Source organism: Capsicum annuum, chromosome 10 (genome assembly GCF_002878395.1).
Source record: "Capsicum annuum cultivar UCD-10X-F1 chromosome 10, UCD10Xv1.1, whole genome shotgun sequence".
NCBI classification, from domain to species: Eukaryota; Viridiplantae; Streptophyta; class Magnoliopsida; order Solanales; family Solanaceae; genus Capsicum; species Capsicum annuum.
Genome location: NC_061120.1, coordinates 3,161,658 through 3,175,877, shown reverse-complemented (window position 1 = coordinate 3,175,877; position 14,220 = coordinate 3,161,658). Strand labels below are relative to the sequence as shown.

At 34.7% G+C, this 14,220-nt stretch overlaps 2 protein-coding genes across 3 annotated transcripts; both read left to right on the top strand.

The window, feature by feature from the left end:
• The first annotated feature begins 3,297 nt into the window (after positions 1-3,297).
• On the top strand, positions 3,298-12,744 carry LOC107845545 (DEAD-box ATP-dependent RNA helicase 10). 2 transcript variants are annotated; one of them, XM_016689930.2, is made up of 14 exons: positions 3,298-3,435; positions 5,387-5,557; positions 6,563-6,686; positions 6,770-6,839; positions 7,066-7,128; positions 8,323-8,397; positions 9,178-9,297; positions 9,830-9,871; positions 9,953-10,027; positions 10,652-10,798; positions 10,898-11,035; positions 11,201-11,312; positions 11,433-11,521; positions 12,396-12,744. In XM_016689930.2, the coding sequence occupies exons 2-14, from the start codon at positions 5,422-5,424 to the stop codon at positions 12,522-12,524; spliced, it is 1,320 nt and encodes a 439-aa protein (XP_016545416.1). In that variant the 5' UTR covers positions 3,298-3,435; positions 5,387-5,421; the 3' UTR covers positions 12,525-12,744. The 2 variants fall into 2 exon arrangements, with proteins under 2 accessions (XP_016545416.1, XP_016545415.1); XM_016689929.2 differs by having other exon boundaries at positions 3,308-3,435; positions 5,372-5,557.
• Positions 12,745-13,848: 1,104 nt separating this feature from the next.
• Positions 13,849-14,220, top strand: LOC124888080 (glycine-rich cell wall structural protein 1.8-like). The gene has a single exon (XM_047398304.1). It carries the CDS (start codon positions 13,849-13,851, stop codon positions 14,218-14,220), a length of 372 nt encoding a protein of 123 aa, XP_047254260.1.

Here is a 14,220-nt window from a genome sequence, read left to right as displayed (position 1 = left end):
CGTAAGCGAGGTCGAAAGTCACAACTTGTTGAACTTGAGATTTTGCCAATAGGATACACGCGATCAAAAGTTCAACACAAGCGCGTAACAATATTTAAGGCTTTAAGCTCATAAAATGGGCTTTCATGAGCCCAAGTAGTATCTAGAGCCCAAAATGTTGTACTATTGGGCTGAGGAAAGCCCAAAGTTGAGGAGTATGGGATCTTGTTGGGCCTATCCTAAATGGATCCTTTATGTGTCTTGATACACTAATGGGAGGTCTCTAAAAGTTCTTTTTTTTCTTTTTCTTTTTAGCATCATACATAAATGAGTCGTTTAATTTGGACTCAACTAGCAACTACGTACTCCAATTTTAACTGTGAACATGTACATACTTAAATCTCTATAAAGTTAAACAAGCAGAAACATGCGAGCTGCATGACATTTCACGTGAGACGCCTTGTAGGATGCGCGTTTCTACTTGTTTAACTTTATGTAGGTTTCAATGTTTATCTATGCACATCCAAAGTTGGAGGGCATGAAAATTAACATTATCCAAAATTGGAGGGCATGTAAGTCAAAGTTGGAGCTGAATTTATTGTCGTTGTCATACTTTGGAGTCAAATTTATCCCCTTATTTTAAAAGAATTGGCTAAATATATTTTTCGTCATTCATTGGGGCCAAATTTATCCTGAATATTATACTTTGAGATCAAATTTACTCTCATTGTTAAGAAGTTTTTCACATGTACCATTCCTCTAATAGAAAAAAGCTCAAATCAATGTTAAATGATTCATTTTTTCACAAAAATAAAATAAAACACACTCCAATTTAAACCGCCCGATCCGACTCGAGCCACAAAAAAGACAAGAAACATATGTACCTCCCTCGGTTTTGTTGATCAAAATTTTCCGACGAGATTAAGACATTAAATATTTCTCAATGAATAACTCATGACAAATGAATCTGCATTAATGCAAACACAGATATTGAAAGAGAAATATATTTGTCCATTGAAAAAATTCGACCAACAGAACTGAGAAAGAGATATATTTGTTGTGTATTTTTTGGGTTGGATCGGGCAGCTTAGAACTGTGTGCGTTTTATTTTTAACGTTGATTTTAGTTTTTTTTATCTGTTAAAGAAAGGGTACACGTGAATTTATTTTTTTAACAACAACGGTAAGTTTGGCGTCAAAGTATGACATCGACAGTAAATGTAGCCCCAAAACATGATGAGTAAATTTGACTAGGGGTGTGCAAAAATCGAACCGATAAAAATGTTATTGGTTTATTGTTATTGGATTAACGGATTTTTAATGGTTTTATAAAAAAAAATTATTGGGTTATTGGTTTGGTTCGATTTATATATATATATATATATATATATTATTTTAATTAAACAACCTCTTAATTTCTCCTAACAACATTTAGTTCAAACTTGAAGATTTTTGTAAATTTAAACACATCATATAGGATTTTTGGTTGCAACTAAGATTTGATTTTTTTCATGTTAGTTACTACTATTTCAATTTTATGAGTATTTTCTTATCGGTTAAACCGAAAAATGAAACCTTAAGGACTAAAAGACGGTAAAAAATATCTTATTGGATTGGTTATTGGTTTAGCATATTTAAAAATCGAAAATCAATAATATATAAAACCGAACCGAACCGACTGATGCACACCCCTAAATTTGACCCTTTACCCTTTAAATTAAAAACTTAATTTTTTTTTTAATAAAATAAATTTTCTTTTCTATTATATAGAAAAGGTGGTTTCGACCACCTCTCCGTAAATTTACTTTTCTACCCCCATTATTTATTATATTACACCCTAATTGTTTCGTAATTTATTATATTATTCCTAATTAATTATTACAAGTTATTTATATATTAGAATTAATAATATTTTTTTATTATATTACCCCTAATTAATTATTATAAGTCATTTATAGAATATTAATAATATTTAATTAAAAAATAGATACTTATAACGTTTGTTTCAGCTGCTTTAACCGAGATTTTACTATATCATCCCTAATTAATTATTATAAGTCATTTATGTATTAGAAATTTAATAATATTTTATTCAAAAAATTAAATTACTATATTACTCCCTATCATTTACTATATAACCCCTAATTACTCCGTGATTTACTATATTATCCCTAATTAATTATTATAAGTCATTTATATATTAGAATTAATAATATTTTTTATTATATTATCCTTAATTAATTATTATCAACCATTTATATATTAGAATTAACAATATTTAATTAAAAAAATAGATATTTATGACGTTTATTTCATCTGTTTTAACCGTGATTTTACGATATCATCCCTAATTAATCATTATAAGTCATTTATGTATTAAAAATTAATAATATTTAATTAAAAAATAGATGACATGTCTGCCTATATTACCCCTAATTGCTCTGTAATTTACTACATTACCCCTAATTAATTATTATAAATCATTTATATATTAGAATTAATAATATTTTTTTTACTATATTACCCCTAATTAATTATTATAAGTCATTTGGTTTCACCCACTGCTTCGTCATTTACTATATTACCCTTATTTGCTCCATGATTTGTATATTACCCCTAATTAATTATTATAAGTCATTGATATATTAGAATTAATAATATTTTTTTATTATATTACCCCTAATTAATTATTATAAGTCATTTATATTAGAATTAATATTATTTAATTTAAAAATAGATATTTATGACGTTTGTTTCAGCTTCTTTAACCATGATTTTACTATATTATCCCTAATTAATTATTATAAGTCATTTATGTATTAAAAAATTAATAATATTTAATTTAAAAAATAGATGACATGTCTGCCTATATTACCTCTAATTGTTCTGTGATTTACTATATTACCCTTAATTAATTATTATAAGTCGTTTATATATTAAAATTAATAATATTTTTTTTACTATATTACCCCTAATTAATTATTATAAGTCATTTATGTTAGAATTAATAGTATTTAATTTAAAAAATAGATTTTTATGACATTTGTTTCAGCTTCTTTAATCATGATTTTACTATATTATTCCTAATTAATTATTATAAGTCATTTATGTATTAAAAAATTAATAATATTTAAGTCATTTATGCATTAGAATTAATAATATTTTTTACTATATTACCCCTAATTAATTATTATAAGTCATTTATATATCAGAATCAATAATATTTAATTAAATCAATGTATATTTATATTTGTATCTCATCAATATCAAATTTTAGAGCTAAAAAATATCTATAGTTATAAAACAAGGGTTGGATCTCATAATTTTACGTTTCTATCCCTCGTAAGTTTCTCATATTCCCAACTTTACCCTCCATTACAAAAAAGCCCTAAACTACAAACTCTCTCTCTCTCTCTAGCCTTCGTTCAGCTCTCTCCACACCTTTTATGCGTTTTCAGTAAGTTTTCTCTGTTTACATTTTTTTTTTTCTATGCGATTTTTAGTTACGTTTTCAGCTTACCTACGATTTTAGGTATCTGTTGATCTAATTGATGTGAGTGAAAGCTGAAAGATATCTGTTGTGTTGTTGTTGTTGAGTGAATGGTTAAAGATGAGGGAAAAACAAAATTAAAACTATAAAAGAAAGTTCATGTGAGCTACTTTATACTTTAATTTTGCATTAAGTTAGTGTTTGGCTGTAGATTTTGGATTGGATTTTAGAAAATTTATATTTGCATATTTGTTTGGCCGCGAAATTTGATTAAATTTTGAAAATATGATCTTCGAGTATTTACAAGCATATGTGTACAGAGTTATCTGGAATTTGTTACTGGTGGGAGGTAGCAGGTATAAAGTGACCACGTTGAAAAAAAGAAAAAAATTCAGTTTTTTTTTCATGAGCAAAATGTATGTCCAGACGCAACTTCAAGTTTCAAATATTATGAGTGTAGAAACTCTAATTTTCTGATGATGTTTATGACCTCGAATAGATAGTTTGTAGTATTACTCTGTTGGTGTCTTGTTTCTTTTATTATCTAGCGGCGTGTTATCTATTTTGTTCTTTATTGTATGTTTGTTTGTTTGTTATACTGTTATCTGTCCTTAGCTGGGGGTCTATCAGAAACCTATGTTGCTTGGACTCTTCAAAACTGTCGACAGATGCGTGTTGGATCCTCCAAAAAATTAGTATATTTTTGAAGGATCCGACATGGATGCGGCAACATTTTGGAGAGTCTGAGCAACTTAGTCAAAAACAACCTCTCTACTTCATCTTAGGTAGTGGTATGGACTGCGTACACTTTACCGTCTCCAGACCCCACTTTGTGGGAATACACTGGGTATGTTGTTGTAGAAACTCTAATTTTCAAGCTTCGAACTTTAAAAATTTGGCCAAATGGGAGCTTAATAGGGATCACCGGGCACACATACAACTCAAACTTGCTTGCATAGGTGGATGTAATTACAATAGCTGGTGTTTTGCACAAATACGCTAATGCAAAGCGCAAATGGAAAAACTTACTAATTCCACGGGATACCTGCCATCTCCCACCAGCAACAAGCAACAAGTACGAGATAACTCTGTCCACCAAGGCTAGAACAAAATGGGAAGAAATCACCTAGTGTTTTGTCTTTGTTGGTTGTTGGGAGATGAACCTGAGACCTCATGATGCTCAACTCAACTTCACTGAACCACTAACCTACACCCTTGGGTGCCCTTGGTTCTGTTCCTTTTTTGAATGCTATATGATGCTTTTCCTATTTGATATGTCTGCATTACTGTTGTATTCTATTTTTAAGCTGCGTTGAAATGCTTTACTTGAGTTGATGGTCTACTAGAAATAGCCTCCCTCTACCTCCTCTAGGTAGGTATACGGGTTTGCGTACACTCTGGCCACCTTAGACCCTACTCGTGGGATTGCATTGGGTATGCTGCTGCTGCTGTTGCCTTAGAAAACCAATGCTATGAAATAAAATTTGGTACAATGAGATATAAGAAGCTTTGTAGAACCTTACTTTGGGAAAATGAAGTTTCTCCTTGTGCAAATTTAGGAATTAGAAGCTACGAGTTCAATAAACATCATTTCGTTGCATAACAATTAATATGTTGCTGATAGTAACTTATATTTATACAAATTATCTTGTTATTTGAATTGAAAGGGCATCAAAGTAGATTAGAAAACCTTGCAGTAATCAGCTATTTTACAGCGTTAACAATTTTAAGGTTATTTCCATCATTTTAACAGAGCACTTGTCTACCAGAAACATCTGAATGCGTAATTGCTTATTTATAAAATCAGCTCCAACACTTGAATAATGCTTTTCAGCAACTGATGCTTAAAAGTTACTTAATTTAGCTAATCCAAATGGGCTGATTGTTGCTTATTGATTTGAAGTTACTGTCTTAACAGAACCCACTGTGGAGAAGTCTTGGATCCACGGCTAAATGGAAGAAGCCAAAGAAGAAACGAAGTCTTTCAAAGAATTAGGAGTTTGTGATCAATTGATTGAGGCTTGCGATAATTTGGGTTGGAAAACCCCTTCTAAGATACAAGCTGAAGCTATGCCTCACGCCTTTGAAGGTTTTTCAATATTCCCTTCTTTATATTTTTTTCATCTTTACCGTCGGGGGTCTATCAGAAACAGCCTCTCTACCTCATTTGAGGTAGTGGCATGGACTGCGTACACTTTACCCTTCCCAGACCCCACTTTGTGCGAATACACTAGGTATGTTGTTGTTGTTGTACCGTTGCCACATGTTCTAGCTGATTTAGCCATTTGTTAACAATTCAAATAGGTTTAAATTTCTAAGCTGATTATCCTAGTGGATTTTATATCTGATTTTGGGTTGTGGGCTTGCAGAACTTTCAATATCCTATTTAGATTTTCCCTTGGTTGCAAAATAAGATGTGATTTTGTGGAATACAATGCTTGAAAAGTACACGAAAAGATTAGCTTTATGAATAATAGCGAAGTGGCAAATAGAGAACATTTCATTGTAGAGCAAATTTATTGAGAGAGGTAATTAAGTGCTGGGATTAGTGGTGACTTTTTTAGTCTTATGGGGTTTTGGGTTGTTGTGTGTTTTGGGGGGGGGGTGTGGAGGGATGTTCTGATTAAATTTCCTATGTTTAGGCAATTAGTTTATTGATATAATGGTGGTGTAGGTAGGACAAACTTGAATCCAGATAAAAGCAGCTTTATGTAATTGCGTAAAGAGGTGGTAGTTGAAGTGAACCAATGTAAGGGAATAGAACATTTTGGAACGAGATGTTCTTTTACGAGTGCTACTTTTATGAACAGTAGCCTGTCAGAATCCACAAGTCTTTAAGATACAAATTTAGTACTAAGTTATGGGATATAATGTTGCGTTTGAAGAAAATTTAATGGACCATGCAAAACTCCGTCAATCAGACTTGGGTTCTGCTAATAACTAGCAAGAGGAGAGTGTTTGAGCAGTGATTCCACGTAGTTTGTAGTGAATTTTGAATTGAGTTCGTTTTTTATTATTTAACCTTTTGTATATCAACCTCTATTTGGTGAAATTTGATTTTTCTTATAATCAATTTGATTGGTTTTTGTTCCAGGCAAAGACCTAATTGGTCTGGCGCAAACGGGTTCTGGAAAGACTGGAGCTTTTGCAATTCCTATACTGCAATCCCTTTTAGATTCTCCGCATGCTTTTTTTGCCTGCGTTCTCTCTCCAACAAGGTCTCTTATTCTTCTGATACTTGTTTTATTTTGTAGACGCTCTTTAATGATTTAATCCCAACATTTTTCTTTGCATATTCCAGAGAGCTTGCGATTCAAATTGCTGAGCAGTTTGAAGCTTTAGGATCCGGTATTGGCGTGAAATGTGCAGTGGTGAGCTTGACTAAGTCTTTATGCACGTGCATGAACAATTCATTTCCCCTTCAAATGTAATCCATAGGCTTGATAACCACTTGCTAGACAATGGGATTTGTAATGGCATGTCTGTAGGACGGGATAAAGCATTTCACGATTGAAACAGTGTGGTATATGATGGTTGACATTGGCATTCAGCTAGACGTATTTTTGATTAAGTGATCGCATGGTAATTGTTTTGCAGCTGGTTGGAGGGATAGATCAAGTACAACAGAGCATTGCCCTCGGGAAACGGCCTCACATTGTTGTAAGTACTGATATATCCACTACCTCATTCTTATGTCTCCTGTTAAGGTGAAGCTAGTAGTAATGGAGCTACAGATGGTAAAATCTCTTTGCCAAAAGATAAACTAAAATTTGTACAATATGAGGCAGAGTTGGTGATGTAATTATTCTTATGACAGTGGATGTTTAAGGGACTAGCCGAGGACCACCTGCTTTATTTTAGCTTTGATGATGTTGCTCGAGTATCTGTCTCCTATGTTGCTTGGACTCTTCAAAAATGTCGACGGGTGCATGTCGGATCCTCCAAAAATAGTGTATTTTTGAAGGATCCGATACAGGTGCAGCAACATTTTTGGAGAGTCCGAGCAACTTAGTCTGTCTCAGCCTTGACTATGCTTATCACATCATTGTAGCCTCATGCTCTTATTCGGAGCATGCAGTTGGATTTATTAGTTTATGATCTCTCCTTCCTTCTCTTCTCAGTTTTTCGTTAAATTTGTTGCCAGTATCTTGTGAGTTGTGAGAAGAGCTCCTAATCCTGCTATCGAGTCCTTTACTGGATGTCAGTTACCTTTTCTTATTAGATTATCTGATAAGGAATGTGCTTATGTTTCTCTGGTGGACTATTAGATTCTGATAAGATTGGTGCAAACTCAGCCGTTTCTTTTCAATCATGGTGGTGGCTTTGTCTTAGCCTCTCAAACTTCTGCCTTGTTTGCAAGTAGGATAGTTTCTCTGGTAGACTATTAGGAGGAAAAGAAATCAGAGGTGTTTTTTAAACAAAAAGAAGAATATTAACAAGCTGAAGCACGATAGCCTTCTTTGTTAGCTCTTTGGTTCAAGTTAAATGATGTAGATGATATTGATAGTTTACTAGATTTCCTCACTCAGCCCACATGTTTGTGCAGCCAGAGGCTGTGTTTTTGTAAGGTGCCTGATGTGTCGTTCTGCCATCATCTTAATGCAACTTACCTTTCTTACTTACCTACAGCGAGAACCATTCAGTGTACTCAGTCAATTCAATGGCTTGTTTAACTTTTGATATGCAGACCTCTATTATGTTGCCTGGTCAGCAAAACTATTTTGGGCTGCCATGCGGATGATTTTTTTAGACCAAATTAGCTAAACCTATTGTAGGCAACATGTTATCTTACGCCATAAGCTTAATTTTTGACATTCTTAGATTTGAGTCTCATTTGTATGATGTTTGATATAGGTTGCAACACCTGGTCGCCTATTGGATCATCTTTCCAATACAAAAGGGTTTTCTCTTCGTATGATAAAGTACTTGGTAAGTCATCCATCGAGTCTTGCGCTCACAAATGCTCCAGACCTGTCTCTTTTATCTGTTCATACGTTTTTTTCCGGATGTAAATCCAAGAGTGTGGATGTTGATTCATTGCATTTGATTAAATAATGTGTTATTATATCACTGTTGCACATTAAAAGTGATATGTGCTGCATGTTCAACGCTAGGTCTTTTATGTTTGGCAAGTGATATGATTTTTGAATGCGGTCTGGTCCATATTCTTGCAGCGTCCTCCTGGGATGTCCTCTTCTATCTGTTTATGCATTTTTCCTTTTTACTTTCGGATGAAAATTCATGAGTGTAAATGTTGATTCACTGCATTTGATTGAAAGATATATTATTATATCATTGGTGCCTCTCTATTAGTTGCCAGTTAAATGCCTTTTTCCCCACTATAGCATTGCACATTTCGATGTGATATATCCAGAGAAGCACAATTTTCTTCATTGGCCTTTAGTGGCTAAATTGGACCAAGCAGACATTGATTAATTGAAGCAATATGTATCTAAAAATTAAATCCATTTCATTATATGCTGTTCAAATGATAATCAAGAAAGACTTGATGTAGCATGACATGGATTCTACACAAATCTGATGTTCCTTCCATGTTTCATGGGTTATGTACTCTTTTTAACATCTTGACTTCTATTCGTAACCAAATAAAGGTTTTTAAAATTGTAAAGATGTGTTTCGCAACAGATTATTTTAGTTAGTTAAGAGCATGCATGCGTTTTCTGAGTCATGAATTTGTACATGCAACAGGTATTAGATGAGGCAGACAGGTTGCTAAATGAGGATTTTGAAAAGGCCCTCGATCAGATTTTGAATGCTATTCCTCGTGAACGAAGGACTTATCTGTTTTCTGCTACAATGACCAAAAAGGTTAGTGTTTCAAGTGGTTTATAGGAAATCATTGTTAATTATATATGTTCTATTTTCTGTGTTTGGGTATTTCTCTTTGTAGATTTCCTCTGAGAGAAAATCCCCTCTTTTAAGGTTGGATAGATATCTTTTCCCCAGTATCTGGCGAGGAAAAGTGCTTTGGTGATTTTTTTTTTTTAATTTCCAAATATCTTGCTCATTTTGATATTTGTATATGAGAAGATACCCGAAAATGGAGGAGTTTTTAAACTTGTATTTCAACTTTTTCTCGTATTGGCATGTAGCCAATGATCAGCTTATTATTGTTATGGAAGTAGATGCACTTACTTTTATATCATAGTACCAATATGATTATTACATCAGATTGTTCGAGTCTTCGAGATGAGAAGGTGGGCGTGTTGTGAATGACAAGTTAACTTGCTTATGTTTGCTTGGCTCTTTAACGATCAAAATTCATGGTTAAGCCTTCCAAGAACTGAAACTTTTTGCTTGGGAAGTCTGATTCTAAATAGTTCTGTACGTTGAATTACAGGTGCGGAAACTTCAGAGGGCTTGTTTGAGAAACCCTGTTAAGGTACAACGCTGTCAGTTGTCACCAGATAATTTCTAGGTGCTCTAGAGCTTTTTCTATAACTTCGTTTATAATTTGTTTCAGATCGAAGCTGCATCTAAGTATTCCACCGTTGATACACTGAAGCAGCAGTATCGATTTCTTCCTGCTAAGTATAAGGTTAGTTCTTCAGTGGCAAGATTCTAGTCTAGGTTTGTTGGAAAAAAGCTAGACAAGAGGCTAACATTATATCCAGCAATTGGCTTAATAATGATGTTCCATGTATGTTACATTTTGTTTTGATGACAAGCGATGAGTTTGAAATTTTCTGCTTAAGCAGCGAAGTTGTCCAGACAGTGTGTATTTTATTACCGAACATATGTATTGTCCCAATAATGATCATTATATGGCTGAAGAATGTATATTGACATTTTGACACCACTAGAATAAGAAACAATCACGTGGATAAAGAGGGGAAACATGATCATAATAATTCCGTTGTTTGCGTTACAGAGTAATAACTACCACGAAGAAGAGTGCATCATCTTCTTGATGCATCTTGAGTGAGCCTTTTTTACTAGATCAAAACAATAACTAGCGCAATGAGTCCCTCTGTACAAGATTCATATTTTTAGCTTTCCCAGAAGTATTAATCATGAAAGTATGGGAAGTAGTTGAATCTCTTGATTATTGAAGTGACATTACCCGACTGACTTAGAGGTCACGCCACATAGAGGGCTTGTCACAGTCAGCTGTCAAATAATGACTTCTGGTCTGACTTATTATTTTGTCCATGGTTCACAGGACTGCTATCTTATCTATATTCTGACTGAGATGGCTGGCAGTACATCAATGGTTTTCACTCGAACATGTGACGCAACTCGTCTTCTGGCTTTGATGCTTCGAAACCTTGGCCTGAGAGCCATACCAATTAGTGGTCAGATGTCTCAGGTAACTTTAATGCATATTTTAACAGGTTCATACTTTTCTCTTTGCTGGTTCTATTTCATTCACACACCAAAAAGAAAACATCATTTTTTACTTGGACAGGATAAAAGGCTTGGAGCTTTAAACAAATTTAAGGCCGGAGAGTGCAATATCCTTATCTGCACGGATGTGGCCAGTCGAGGACTTGATATCCCATCTGTTGATATGGTTATCAACTATGACATTCCAACAAACTCAAAGGTGGTTCTTTCTATTCTTCCTGCTTGCGAAATACTGTTTTTTCTGTTCATGGGGGTGGTCCTCGATCTATCTATACTTAAACTTCATATTCATCATTTCAATCTAAATATCTTAATTTTGTTTTGTGATGCGATTTAAGCTTATCAGTGTATGCGTGGCTTGCAGGATTATATACATAGAGTGGGAAGAACTGCACGAGCAGGGCGTTCTGGGGTTGCCATATCATTAGTGAATCAGTATGAGTTGGAGTGGTATATACAGATAGAAAAGCTTATTGGTATGAAATACAGAAATATTGTATTTCCGAGATTCTAGTATCTTTTTATCCCCCCCGTTTTCTTTCTAATCTCACTGCTGCTGCGTGTTGTTTCCCAAACTAAAAATTTTTAATCTTCAGGGAAGAAACTACCGGAGTATCCTGCAGAGGAAGAGGAGGTTTTGCTACTCTTGGAGCGCGTAACAGAAGCCAAGAGGATCTCGCTTATGGTAATTGTCTCTTCGATGTTTTCTTTTCTAGGGAACAGCGGTGGGAGGGGGTTACTTCAATAGGCGGCAGGTACCTAGGTGGTCAACTTGTGCATGCACGGGTTAAAACTAATACTTAAGCTGATTAAATCAAGCGAAATGATTTCCCTTTTACGGCTTAAACATTAGGCTCGGGAGTTAATGTCATAAGGTAGAGCTAGTAGCACGAAGCATATTCTGATTTTAGCGTGTATTGGAGGCATTGGCGAGGCTAGGATTTTTACTAAGTTCGTTCAAAATATAAAGTAGTGAATACACGAAGAAATCAAGCGAATTCAACATCTACTATATACACATATATAGAGTAATTTTTCGACAAACCTCTTACGGTAGGTATCTTGGCCCCGCCCCTGATTGAAGGTAGAGCTGTTAATCGGAGTATGCATGTCTTATGCACATTTCTTAGTCGGAGAGTGTTCTTGGAGGTGAATGGGAGCCTTGGAGTAACTGATAAAGTTGCTGCCATGTGACCAGGAGGTCACGGGTTTAAGCCTTGGAAACAGCCTCCGACAGAAATGTAAGGTAAGATTGCGTACAATACACCCTTGTGGTGGGGCTCTTTCCCGAACCCTGCGCATAGTGGGAGCCTTAGTGCACCGGACTGCCTTTAGAGTGTTGTTGGAGGTGACATATATGTATACAACTTTCTCCGTATCTTATAGTTGCTCATATTCCTGGTGTTTGCATGTTGGTACACTACGTTTGCTCCAACTCCTCAAAAATATCGTCACACGTATGTCAGATCCTCTTAAAATGCACTACTTTTGGAGGATTCAACGTGCACCCGTCCCTCGCGTTAGATACTAATTAACATATCCAATCTACATTGATGCAGAAAATCAAAGAAACTGGTGGTAAAAGGAAACACAGAGGTGGTGTTGGAGATGATGGTGACAATGAAGAGGTTCATAAATACTTAGGGGCTAAGAAGGGAAAGCTATCAAAGAAGCCAAAGAGAAAGTAACAATTGTAGGGAGCTCTACCCGGCGCGAATTCGGATTAGTTGGGCTCCAGTGCGGGTACAGAATACCGGATGGGAAACCCAAAAAGAAAAAGCAATTGTTAGTCCATTTTTGACCTTGGTTATTTCATTTATATTATTGTTATTGTCTTTTGGGGTATTGTAATTTGACATTTCTACGATCCAACTAACTTAACGTAAAAGAGATTTTTGAATCTTGTGATCTTATGTGTCAGCTCATGCTTATAAAGGATTGTTGTCGAAGATAATTGTGTAGAAATCGAAGGATTAAATTTATAAATGTCATACGAATTGTCCTTTGGGACTGGCTCATTGGTTTGGAGGGTGGTAGCCCATCACAGCTACCTGGATCGATTCCCCCCTCAATGCCTTTGAGCCATGAGCCTGTTGCACAGGATTTGCCTAGTGCGGTTTACATTCCCTGTGTGGTTTGCAGGTTACTACATAGTTGGGGGTTTACCCAGTGCGCACATCCGAAGGGTGTAGCGGATGCGGGTTTTCCTGGAGTTTCAAAAAAAAAATGTCATACGAATTTGCCTACTTATCTATAGTGTAATTTTTCAGTAATGAACAAGGGTAGCTCCGTCACTATAGGTGAATATTTCATGTTACAACAATTAAAAAAAGACTTAAGTAATTTTAATTTCTTCGATAGATTATTTATACCAGACTCGTAGAATTATTAATTGTTTCATCACGAAATTATTCATGTATTATATTAAGCTCGTATTGTTAATTTGTTACATTGTATTTGAGGTTATAATACTTTTGAAAATAATCTAAATATGACATATTTGTTGCAATCCAAAGTAGTAGGTTAAATATGTTAAAGTCATATATAAGACCAAAATTATTATTATTTTTTTTTTTTTGGGTTAACAAAATTAGAATATTCAACACCTGAGAAGTATCAACACATTATTTTCTTTTTTAATTTTCTTTATGAATTAGAGCGACAAAGAACTGAATTTTCCTTTTGGTGTTTTTTTAGAACTATGTGATCTTTATTTTGTGTTATGTTGTTTTTAAGGGTAATATTTATCGTTCTTACTAAAAAAAGAAAATCAAAAATCAAAAATATCATCGGCCGCTTAAAATATTAATAAAAGATTGAGAGGTTGTTCATTTTCCACACGTCACAATAATTTTTTTTTTACAAGTTCAATGAAACTTATTAAAATTTTACATGCAAACACATCCAACGAAGATAATCATCAATTCATCAAAACCCATAAATCATATTTTTCTTATACAAAAAAAAATCCAAAATAAATTTGTATTCAAAAAGGGTAAAATATTATTAATCATGGAGGTGTATGGGATTGTAAGCATTGGACTCCTTTCAATATTTATGATATTAGTTATGTTCTTCACTTTTTGTAAAAACAACAACAATAACAACAAAAATAATTATCGCGCGCCTCCTGCAGGCAACGAGGCGCGCGCCAAGAGCAGGGTTTCGGTCCATAACACGTGCGAAGCGGACAATGGAGAGGGAGGAGGGAATGAACATGGGACCGGGGACGGCGGTGGTTCTACCATCATGGCCAGTGTCGTCGCCACGACGGCACTAAACTCCATAGTTATTGATGTGGGCGGCGGAGGTAGTGGAGGCGGTGATGGTGGCGGCCACGGCCACGGTCATGGTCATAGTCATGGTGGTGGTGGTGACGGTTGA